This window comes from Anser brachyrhynchus (genome assembly GCF_964034855.1).
Source record: "Anser brachyrhynchus genome assembly, chromosome: 3".
NCBI lineage: Eukaryota > Metazoa > Chordata > Aves > Anseriformes > Anatidae > Anser > Anser brachyrhynchus.
In genome coordinates this window covers 93,872,716-93,884,073 of record NC_137696.1, presented here as the reverse complement: position 1 = coordinate 93,884,073, position 11,358 = coordinate 93,872,716, and the positions used below count along the sequence as shown (strand labels likewise).

The following is an 11,358-nucleotide window of genomic DNA, read 5'->3' as shown; positions in this document are numbered from 1 at the left end:
ACGCGTTGCCATGCCTGGAGCTGCGTTGGGAGCCGTCCCCCGGTGCTGAGGGGGGCCGGCCCTGCCGGTCGGGCCCAGCCCCGCGGTCGCGGCCGGCCCGCACCTACCTTGACGCGCTCGTAGTAGCTGCCGGCGCCCAGCCTGCCGATGGAGCCGAAGCCGCCGTCCCTGCCGCGGATGGCCTGTATGAGGTGCGACACCACCTGGTTCACCAGCCCCGACGCCTCCGACACGTCCCGCCGGCCCAGGCTGAGCTGCGACAGCACCCCCCGCAGCCTCAGGGGGGGCACCGCCGCCGCTTCTCCGCCTCTCTCCGCGGACCCCCCCGGCCGCCTCCCGCCGGCCGGGGCTGCCTTGGCGGCACGGCCGCGCCCGGTGGCAGCGGGGCCGCCCTCCCTCGGCTCGCCGCCGGCGGAGGAGCCGCGCCCGGCGGTCCCCCTGCGCCGCACCGCCCGCTGCCGGCGCTCCCCGGGGCCGCCCGCGCCCTCCATGAGCCGCGCCCCGGGTTCCTCTTCCAGGCGGCGCCGAGGAACCGTAAGTCCCGCCGGGCGGAGGGGCCGGGCCGAGCCGAGCCGAGGCGCCGCCCTCCCCGGCGCCCTCCCGCAGCAGCCGGCGGCCGCTGAGGGGCGCCCGGGCGCCGCGGGACGTGGCGGCTCCGCAGGGCCCCGCTTCCCGTTCCGGGGGCCGGGCCGCGGCGGGGGCAGCCCGCGGGAGCCATGTTGTGCCGCGGCCGGTGGCGCCGCCTGGCGCTGCCGCCGGCACCGGGCCCCGGGCCCCGGCGGGCGGGCAGCGGGGCGGCACCGGCAGCGGGCTACGAGGTGGTGGTGATCGGCGGCGGCCATGCCGGGACCGAGGCGGCGGCGGCGGCCGCTCGCGGCGGGGCCCGCACGCTGCTGCTCACGCACAAGATCGGCACCATCGGTACCGGCACCGGCACCGGGACCGGGGCTGGGTTAGGGGCGGCTCGGGGCTTCCTGCGCTGCCCCCCCGGCCGCTGACGGCTCTCTCCCCGTGTGCTCCCCGCAGGCCAGCTGTCCTGCAACCCGTCCTTCGGCGGCATCGGCAAGGGGCACCTCGTCAGGGAGGTGGACGCGCTGGACGGCTTGTGCGGCCGGGTGTGCGACCTGGCCGGCGTGCACTACAAAGTGCTCAACCGCTGCAAGGGGCCGGCCGTCTGGGGGCTGCGGGCGCAGGTGGACCGCGGCCTCTACAGGGACAACATGCGGGTGAGAGAGGGATGGGGGGGCAGCGGGTGATGGCAGGGCTGCGCCAGGCCAGGGGTTACTGAATCTGTCCCGAGATGAGGAGATCGTAGAGCCAGTAAGGTTGGAAAAGACCTCCAAGATCATCTGCTCCAACCATCCCCCTACCACCAATGTCACCCACTAAACCGTGTCCCTAAGCACCGCGTCCAACCTTTCCTTGAACACCCCCAGGGACGGTGACTCCACCACCTCCCTGGGCAACCCGTCCCAATGCCTGACTGCTCTTTCTGAGAAGAAATGTCTCCTCATTTCCAACCTGAACCTCCCCTGGCACAACTTGAGGCCATTCTCTCCAGATCAGACTGACAGAAAGTAGTGTCAAATAAGCATTAAGGAAGCCTGCGCTGTTCAATATTCTCAAAAAGGTCTCAGTTGCTCTGCAGTGTGTGAGGATATCTGAAAATTAAAGCACATGGAGGAAGGAGAAACATTGATCCGAGGATTGCAAAAAGCTGCAAAGGAATCCTAGTTCCTTAGCTGATAAACAACATGTGATGTTATTGAGACGCATTACGTACTCTCAGATACGTACTTTTTTTTTTTCCTTTCTGGAAGCTTACATCTAAAATATATTTTGTTTTATATCATGTGACATCTACATTTTAAAAGAGAAATGCAGCTGGTGGTAATACGGCTTTTTGCAGAGCACAACATTGTCTGCAAGAACCCGGGCTGAGGCGGCTCTGCAGAAATAGGGCAGCGCTGCCTTGTGTTCTTACAAGCCCTGGGTGGTCAGGTCAGATGCCCCACAGAGCAGTGGGTAGGATGATCAGCTGGACTCACCATGCGTGCCACCAGCTCCTGCTTCTGTCCCATGGCGCTGTATTAGCAGCTGGGACCTGAACCCACCTGCTGAGGTGGAGCAGGGACAGCATCAAGCTGGGAACAGGAGCCCTAGTGTAGAGGGTTCCCAAGACGACTGTTTCAGGATACATCATCAACATATTAGCATACCTATATACTGCTGTTGGGTTAAAACAGCAGGATTGGTGTTGCAGAGTATTTTAAGAGAAAATTAAGAATGATGACTAGTTTTAAAATGTGGGCTTGTTTCTTGGAATTTTCTCTGTGTATTTTTATGCTGGAGTATTAGAATATATTAGTCAAAGCTGCAGTATTAGGATGAATTACAGAAGATGATTCTTTTTTTTTGACATCTTCCTGTCTAAACTAGATACCTTTCAGGTTGGTGCTTTAATACAGTGTAGATTGTTGGGGCTCAATGAAGTTTTAAACATTTCTCTAATGTTGTATATACATTTCAGTGTTTATAAACAAATAGTTTCTTTTGAGCTTAAACTCTGTGAATGGAAAGTTCTACTTAATAAATCAGGAACTGGTACAGTACTTGAATGTCTGTCAAGTGGCCTGGTAAGAGTGGAAAGGGGAAGAAGCTAACATATTTTGTAAAATGGCAAGGTGTGGGACTGCTGAAATGTCTCAGAACTTCCTAGATTTTTGCAGTAACTCCTTTCATGACAGAAGGAAATCCTTAACACACCACTGTTGACAGTTCATGAGGCATCTGTGGAAGATCTTCTCTTGACAGAACCAGAACCAGACCATCCTGGGAAGTGCAGAGTCAGAGGAGTCGTTCTGGGTATGTGCAAGCAGCTCCGTAAGCACCTTCAGTTACTTTACACTAAGAGCAGCCTGCAGGGTAAACACTTCTGATTCAGCAGTGAGAAAGTTGAATTAGCCAATAGGCAAATTACACCCAATTAGGCTGGGTGTAAACTAAGCCTAACTAAGTATCTCTAACACAATGAAAAACATGATTGGTTGGATATTGAGAATTCAGATACGTTTAATCTTCTCCAGACTCGTGATTTTGAATTCCACGCGGTATTATGAAATTTTATTTGGCAAACAGAGTATGCTGCAGACGATGTTTCTGGACAGTAGTGTCCTGTTACTAGCAGTCTCGTGGTTTGTTACCACTGGCTGGTCTAGTAAGCAGGCTGTCCAAAATAAAGGCCTGGATACGAATTTTTCCCAGGAGTGGGATTTCTGTATTTGGGTAACACACTTGGGGGAATAATAAAAATATAGGAGTAACTGTATGCGCTGCTTATGATAGTTACTGTTATTAATGCTATTGAAGTACTGATTTCGTCAAATAATAAAAGCTGCATAAGCCCTTGGTGGACAGTTAGTCTAGTTCTAGACCAGTATACCAGGGCTTCATTGATGGTAAAATAAATGCACCTCTGAAAACTTGCCGTTTCAGGGGATGGGAGCACAGTGCACGCGGGGAGTGTCATCCTGACCACGGGCACGTTTCTGAGGGGCATGATCCACGTTGGACTGGAGAAGCATCCGGCTGGGCGCCTAGGGGATCAGCCGTCCATCGGGCTGGCGCAGACGCTGGAGAGACTGGGGTTCGCCGTGGGCAGGCTGAAGACTGGGACACCGCCCCGGCTTGCCAAGAACACGATTGACTTCAGCGGCCTGGAGGAACGTACAGCTGACAATCCCCCTGTGCCGTTCAGCTTCCTCAGCAAGGCTGTGTGGATCAAGGTGAGGTAGCACAAGTCAAATGCACGTGTAGCCGGGGAGTGACTCGGGGTGGTTCTGGGAATGCCACGCTGAGAATCACCCGGGGAGCTGATGTAAGGGATTTTCATGGCTGGGAAGGTGAGCTGGGCAGTATTCTTCATACTAGAAGTTTCTGAGGTTTTCCATGCAAAGGAAGAATTTGCTTGCTCACTTTTCAAAGCAAGTACCTTTTTCCTCTTGCTGCCCAACCTGGAGACCACTTTCTTTATCTTTACAGTGAGAATTGCATGAAATAGGGTATTATTAGCAGTATTCTTTCTGTGCTAGGTAACTGTGTGATTTACAAAATACTGCTGGTATTAGACCAGTATTGTGGAGATTTATATCTTGCTTGCTACCAAAGCACTAGAATAACAGGTTAAAATATTAAAAATAGGGATCATTAGTAGTGTAGACCAGGAGAAGGAAAGGATGGAGTTATCCACAGAACTTAAGAGGTGATATGTTTACAGTAAATTAAAAGAAAAAACTCAGTTTTCTAAAGAAGACTGTGCAAAACGGGTGGCATTCTTACATAGTGTGGCTAAACAGCACCAAATTAAGTATAAATTAGTTTGGGAGTTAATTTGTCCCAAAGCATATAGGAATTGCAATGACCTACTATAATTGAGGGGTGAGGGTGTAATATCACTTGAAGTCGAAGGTATTTGTAGGATAGGTTTTAAGGAGTTAAGTGTGGCATTTATTACAGTTTTGAATGTAAGTCTATCAACTTTTTTTTCCAGAAAAAAATAGTGAAATATTTTGCAGTGTGTTTTTCTTTCCAAAGTTTGAATTGCCCATGTTAATTGCAGGATTTTGATAGGTTTCTTTAGTCTTCAGCAAACTTTTTAATTGAGTGGTGGCTGAAGAGTCAGCACTTATTCCTCCTCAGTGCTCTTCAGAGCTCTGAGTTGCTGTGGTTAATGGGAATGCTGTGATAGAATCTGTTGCTTTAATAGGAATATCCATCGTATAATTAGGAATGCAGCGTATAGGATAGAACTCAGATTCTGGACTCCCAAGTTGTGTTCTTGGTCTGCTTTTGGGCATATTGCTCAAGCTCTCTGATTACTCTCATTCTGTATGTGCAGTGGGTATAACAGCACTACCCAGCTCTACAAGAATTGAGAGCAAGCTGTCCAAGCTTGGAGGTCCTCAGAAACAAGCTATTCAGTAAGAACGCAGGGTGTTGTGACTGGATTACCTTAAAGCGAGCTTTGGCCTCTTTCAGCCAGAAGATCAGCTCTCGTGCTACCTGACTTACACTAACCCGAAAGCTCAGCAAATTGTTCAAGATAACCTCCACCTGAACAACCATGTGAGGGAGACAACAAAGGGTCCCCGGTAAGTACGTGGCACCATACGAGGCTCTGAGTGGTGGGAGCTGACAGTCTCTCTGAAACTCGATATCTGCCTTATTTTGCTTCTGGAAAATTGCATTTTCTCCAGATCAGATGATGCTTATGGCTATTTCATGTCGCAGATACTGTCCCTCCTTGGAGGCAAAGGTTCTGCGCTTCCCAAACCGTGAGCATCAGGTGTGGCTGGAGCCCGAAGGCCTGGAGTCCAACGTCATTTACCCTCAAGGCCTGTCAATGACACTGCCGCCTGAGCTCCAGGAGCAGGTGATCAAATCTATCCGAGGCTTGGAAAAAGCCAAGATGTTACAGCCAGGTGAGGGGTGCAGATAGTTGTAAATCTGTATTTCATATTGGTTACCAGCTACTAAAAAACAGATTTTGTTTAGAGCATAGCAAACCAAGGTAAATATGAAACAAAATTAGAATTTATTCTTGGATGCAGGGATTTTTCCTTGGTGGTTTTTAGATTGTAAATGGAAGTTGGTAAACTAAGTCATTCTGCCCCACTGATTGCTGTTGTTCTTTGAATAGAGGCCTTCAAAATCCCTCGCTTAAGATCTCTCTTTTTCTTTGTCCTAGGCTACGGGGTGCAGTATGATTATTTAGATCCCCGTCAGCTGACTGCTTCTCTCGAGTCCCGTCTTGTTCAGCGGCTCTTCTTTGCAGGCCAGATAAACGGCACTACAGGCTATGAAGAAGCTGCAGCTCAGGTAGGTGAATCTGATGGTGTGGACTCTGTGCTCAGGAAGGGATATTGTCTTGGCGTTTGTCCTTGATACGCAGTCATTGTAGGCCCGTCTTGTTCTAGTGAGATGTTCTTATTGTTGTTGCCTGCCCTGATTCCATGGAGACCATGCGGAGGGTTTAAATAAAAATGTGGGAAATGTCTCTAGGTGTGTCAGCAGGGGCCAAGAAGCTCTTCAGACAGTTGTAGCATTGCAGGGGAGATACTGCCTGGATTACTAGCCCCAGTTATTCCTTTTTCCAAGGTGCAGCTGGATGCATGAGTGTTTAGATGCAGACGTGCTGATATTCTAGCCATAAAGAGACCAGTAAATGTTTTTCGTTTTGTTTTCTGTCTCTCCAGGGTGTGATTGCTGGCATCAATGCATGCCTCCGGGTTCGTGGCAAGCCCCCTTTCATTGTCAGTCGCACAGAGGGCTACATCGGTGTCCTGATCGATGACCTTACCACGCTGGGCACCAACGAGCCGTACCGCATGTTCACCAGCCGCGTGGAGTTCCGCATGTCCCTCAGGCCGGACAATGCCGACGCCAGGCTTACCCACAGAGGTAGTTTCTTAGGGTGGCTCTTGCAGTCAGCAGCGCTGCCTGGTTTTAGACCTCTGTCCCATGTGCCGCCTGTCTCTGCAGGTTTTGAGGAAGCCGGGTGTGTGTCACAGCAGCGATACGAACAAGCGGTTAAGATGAAGGCTGCTTTAGAGGATGGAATTGCAGCACTGAAATCCCTTCAGTTCAGTGTATCCAAATGGTCCCAGCTAATACCAGAAGTTCGCCTGAGTAGCAGTCGAAGGTCACCTATGAGGTAATGGTTTCAGCTGAAGCCTTGTCTGACCTGCGCTTGCAGGTCAGCCTTCCCGAAGCTGTCAATACTCCAAGATTCCAGCTCTGTCACCTTTGGGGGGCTCACACCTGATCTTTGCCTATAGAAGAAGCGTGATATTGGGGTTTCTGCTGTACCACAACTCCTGGCACTGACCTAGGCTCCTAAAGAGAGTACTCTGCTGGCCCAGTCAGTGCTTGCTGGCTGTACTGACAGCGTCACCAAATGGTGACAGTTTTGCAGTGGGTTGCTGCTTTGCTGAAGGCTTGATAAACCGGCAATGTAAATTTTATGCTAGTGTTAGCTGGTGGCTGTTCTCCAACACGAGGGCCCTTGTTTACCTTACCCATCCTGTATCTCACCTATCTTTTCTGTTCTAAACCGGTGACTAAGATGTCACTGACTCCACCTCTTTGAAAGGCTCTCCTTAATGCCCTTACTTGGTTTCTTCTATCTTGCTGTTCATTTTTCCTTAAAAGCTGATGGGGATCTAAAAATCATACTGCACCCTATAACGTATGACATAGAAAAAGATCTTAAGTGAGGGATTTTGAAGATCTCTGTTTACCAACAACAGCAATTAGTGCGGCAGAATGACTTAGATTTTAAATAAAAGTTGATAACCTAAAAACAAGCAAGGAGAGCTGAACTGCTCATCTATGTATTGAGAGGAGGTAGCAGGGAGGTGAGCTGTAATCTGCAGTTGGTCTGGTCTATGCTGTTACTGGCCTCACCTTGAAAAGTTTGAGTTGGGAACAACGCAAGTAACAGTACTTCGTACCATAAAGAATCTACTCTTGTTCTCCACAGTGCCTTTGACATCCTTCAATATCCAGAGGCCAACATGGAGATTCTGGCAAGGGCTATCCCAGAACCCCTGAGAAAGTTTGCTAAATGGAGAGAACTGTCAGAGAGATTGAAAATAGAAGGTAAAGTACAAGGGTTACGATATCCTAGCGGGATCTGTGTGGGGTTTGTTTAGTAACAGCAGAGCAAGCCACTTCATTGCTGTGTGTTTCATGTTGCTGTTTAGAGAAGTGAAGCACTCCTATCAGAGCATGCATGTATTACCATAGGCTACAGTCATGTCTGAGTGCCTGTGTTTCACTTTGTGGGGTGACATCAATTATTTGTGTTCACTCCTGGGCTTTTCCTCTGTACTGTTCCATCAAATAGACCATCCTCTCCTGGAAGAAGAGGAAAAGCTAATCTGTGTATCTTAATTCCTGTACCAAATTAAAGAGTATGATTTCTTCCAGAGTAGTGATATGAATTAAGCTCCTTAATCTGTGAGGCTAGAAGGTTCCTCAGTGCTTTTGATCATCTTGACAGAGTTGTTCTTTCTGCTTCCAAGAATTTCTGGAATCGACTTACTTCATGTGAATGTCTGTATCTTGTCCTCTCGTTTCCCTGATCGTCTGTCACAGCTGCTTATGAGTGGTGTGTAGTCAACCAACAGGAGGAAATAGAAGAAGTGCGTCGAGATGAAGCCCTCCAACTGCCGGAGGACCTAGATTACTTTGCTATTGATGCATCACTGTCAACAGAGGTGCGGGAGAAACTGAGCTCTAACCGTCCCCAGACGGTAAGTCACTGGGCCACAGCAAGGCTGAACAGCGGCGAAATCCCTTCCGTGTCTTCCCAAGGGACATGGGTGTGAGGAGAATCAGGGAAGGGAATACCCACGGGTTTTGATCTCATTTCTGTCTGGCTTCAGAGTCTAGGTTTGTTTTAGGTTGACTTGTTTTTGTTTCTACGTGCAGATTGGTGCAGTCAGCCGCATCCCTGGAATTACCCCAGCAGCTATTGTTAACCTGCTAAGATTTGTGAAAAACAAACACCGGAAGGCAGAGAAGCTAAAAGCTTTCCCTCAGACTGATAAGTATTTACCAGGGAAAATGTACTCGGAGAAAGCAGCTTCCCAAACACAGATTTCAGCAGAGCTTTCTGAAGAGGAGCCGGAGAGTACTTTTGTTAAAACACCTGTGTGAGAAGCATTCGCCTCCTGCTAGAGTATGTGGCAAGATCACCTGTGCTCACCTTAGCATCGTCACAGATAACAATGATGTGGTCTGGAGCCAACAAGATGCAGGAATTGCCTTTAAAGCTCTGCTTCTGTAGAAGATGTCAGATCATCAAAACCCGTCATAAAGCGTCTTGGAAACAACTGTGTTTTGCTCTTTTGAAATGAGTAAGAAATGTTACCAAGCGTGAACCCACATTAGCACAAGAGGATTTGAGCTGGAAAGTGCTCCACTGACTCTGGTACCGGTGCTTAGAGCTGTGCAGTGGCTGCTGCCTGATGGTTTAGTGTGATGTTAGCCAACAGGAAACTCTTGGCTAGGAACGTGTGCGCCATACAAATAGTAAAATCTGTGTAGGAGGCCAACTGAATGTAAACACTGTATCATGTTTTTTTTCCTGTTCTCCTTTAAAATAAATAAAGCTTGTCTTGAAACTTGCTGAAGAGCTTGGTTGTTGCTTAGCAAACTAGAAATTGTCTCTGAGCTTGCAGTTACTTTCTTTCAGTAGAGCCCTGGCAATTCAGCTGGTCACAGTTCACACACAGATGAAGTACAGAGGCAGTGCTAGATTCGCTGCAGAGCTGGTGAAGGCTGAGACTGCCTCGGCCAGGGTGCTGAGCAAGGCAGGGGGCTTGTTGTGAACCTGTGCCAACTCCAGGCAGCCGGAGGCCGGAGCAGCGAGGGGCTCTGCAGCCCGGGGAAGCAGGACCAGTGATTTTTCATCAGCACTGGCCCTGCAGCTGGCAGTAACAGAATTTGCATCTGAACGAGATCAGTTGGTTTGTCACATGCCATCAGGAAACACTGAGCTCAAGCTGTTGCTGTGCACCTACTGAATCCTTGCCTGATTTAGCAGTGGTCTCTCTGATGCTAGTCATTTTTGCTCAAAATAAACTTAACGCTGTACTTCTATTCAAACACACCTCGTTTCTTTTTAAATCCTCAGCATTCTCTGAATTGAATGGGCAAGCAAGCTTGGGAACAAGTTCTGTGGGAGTTAAATATAGCTATCATTTTGAAATTACGTTCTGGACTGTTCCCTATTTGCTCTGCATGAGTGGTTCCTTTTCTGTCCTTTTTGTTGACAGAAATCCTGTCATGCAGCAGGAGGATGGGCAGAGCTTACAGAGTTGTTTGGGGAATCATCTGCCCACCTAAATACGTCGCTCTGTCACCAGCTCTTGGCTTGTACAGAACAGCTTTAGGCAAATGATCTGTAGGTTGGTCTTCATGTCAGAATGGTTCAGAAAAGCAGCGCAACTGCCCCTTTATGGCCTACTTTCAGATTTATTGGCTCAATTACTTCAACCCTTTAAGCCTCAGGTTTAGTGTAAGGAAAGCAGTTACACTTTCTGTAGTGTAACTCAGGATCCAGATTTGGTGTTCTTGAAATTCTGGCTACGGGAATCCAAAGAAGCCCCAGTTCCCTTCATTCTCTGCCTGTTCAAACCAGCTGAAGTGCTGATTGAGAAAGTCTCATGCTTTGCTCAATGCATTGTCTTTGCATTTTGTCCATTTTCGATGTAGCTATGTCTGTAAAAACTTAGGTGTGTTTTTTACAGACGAAGAAGGAAGCCCTATTGACACTTTCTTCCTCTCACTTTCAAAAAGATTGTGCAGTCTCAAAACTGCATTTCCTAGCTCTTGTCAGCAGCTGCCTGACAGGAAAACCTTGCATCCATTCATGTCTGTTTTTAAAGGCAAGCCCCTCATACCCTGCTACAAAGGCAAACAATTTTACCTAGTGCCAAACTTATTTTATTTCTGTGTTACAAAGGCCTTGGTTCTGCTCTTGCACACACCGGTGTCAATCAAAGGGTGATTCCACTAAGCTAAGAGGAAGAGGCAGGAGTGAGGTTTTGATTTTTTTCTTTTAGCTATTTAAGAATGCACAGCTGTGGTCTAAGAGTTGGGAAGAGGGAGAGAATTAACTCAGGGGTAAAAAAAATGAAGTTAGAAGTCCATTGCTTTCCAAATCCTTTGTAACAACTGCTCTATTTCAGCATGAAGTGGGTCCTCGGCCGCTGGTAACCTGCCTTGCCAAGACACCTGTGGGAGAACAATGTCTGTACTTACTGCAATGTAAAGCCTTGCACATGCACAAGTTTGAGGACTGGCTGTTCCTCAGGTGTTAGCTGTTTCATTTATGTAGGGCTCGCTATATATAACATACTTGTTGAACAATTCTTGTCTGAGAAGATTTTTGATATTAACTGAAGTCCTAGCTGTAAGTAAGCAGTTCTGTTTGTTTTCTAAAGAAATCCAGGCACAGAAAGGCTAAATAATCTGCTGCAAATAGCATGGGCAGATAAACTGCAGACATTGTGCCATCTGCTTTCTAACTCACTGCTGAAGACTTGTTACTATGCACAAGGCTTAGTTTTTATGTGAAGACAAAGTGAGCTTAGAACCTCGCAGCTCCTGTGGTCTTGCTGAGCTTGGCAGGATGGGAAGGGCAGGACCAGCTTGTCTTCAACATTGACGTCTGTTTGTTTTTCCTGGGTTGTGCTGTAATGAACTGTACTTCATGCTCCTGTAAACCATGCTGTGACCAGAAAAGCAGGGAGGGTAGGGTGCATGAGGCTGGCCTAACTCATTTGCACA

General features: G+C 48.7%; 1 protein-coding gene across 2 annotated transcripts; it reads left to right on the top strand.

Annotated features, from left to right (window-relative positions):
* Positions 1–175: 175 nt before the first annotated feature.
* MTO1 (mitochondrial tRNA translation optimization 1) lies at positions 176–9,197 on the top strand. 2 transcript variants are annotated; one of them, XM_080585443.1, is made up of 12 exons: positions 176–191; positions 1,027–1,226; positions 2,748–2,865; positions 3,496–3,785; positions 5,038–5,150; positions 5,290–5,480; positions 5,747–5,877; positions 6,255–6,459; positions 6,541–6,712; positions 7,541–7,659; positions 8,158–8,315; positions 8,494–9,197. In XM_080585443.1, exons 2-12 carry the CDS (start codon positions 1,221–1,223, stop codon positions 8,719–8,721), a joined length of 1,731 nt encoding a protein of 576 aa, XP_080441569.1. In that variant the 5' UTR covers positions 176–191; positions 1,027–1,220; the 3' UTR covers positions 8,722–9,197. The 2 variants fall into 2 exon arrangements, with proteins under 2 accessions (XP_080441569.1, XP_080441568.1); XM_080585442.1 differs by lacking the exon at positions 176–191 and adding an exon at positions 695–921.
* Positions 9,198–11,358: the final 2,161 nt, after the last annotated feature.

Coding starts and splice junctions, on each gene's coding strand:
- MTO1 (XM_080585442.1), top strand. CDS start 717: ATGTTGTGCCGCGGCCGGTGGCGCCGCCTGGCGCTGCCGCCGGCACCG. Junction 5,151..5,289: donor GAGACAACAAAGGGTCCCCG/GTAAGTACGTGG, acceptor TTCATGTCGCAG/ATACTGTCCCTCCTTGGAGG. Junction 6,460..6,540: donor CGCCAGGCTTACCCACAGAG/GTAGTTTCTTAG, acceptor CTGTCTCTGCAG/GTTTTGAGGAAGCCGGGTGT.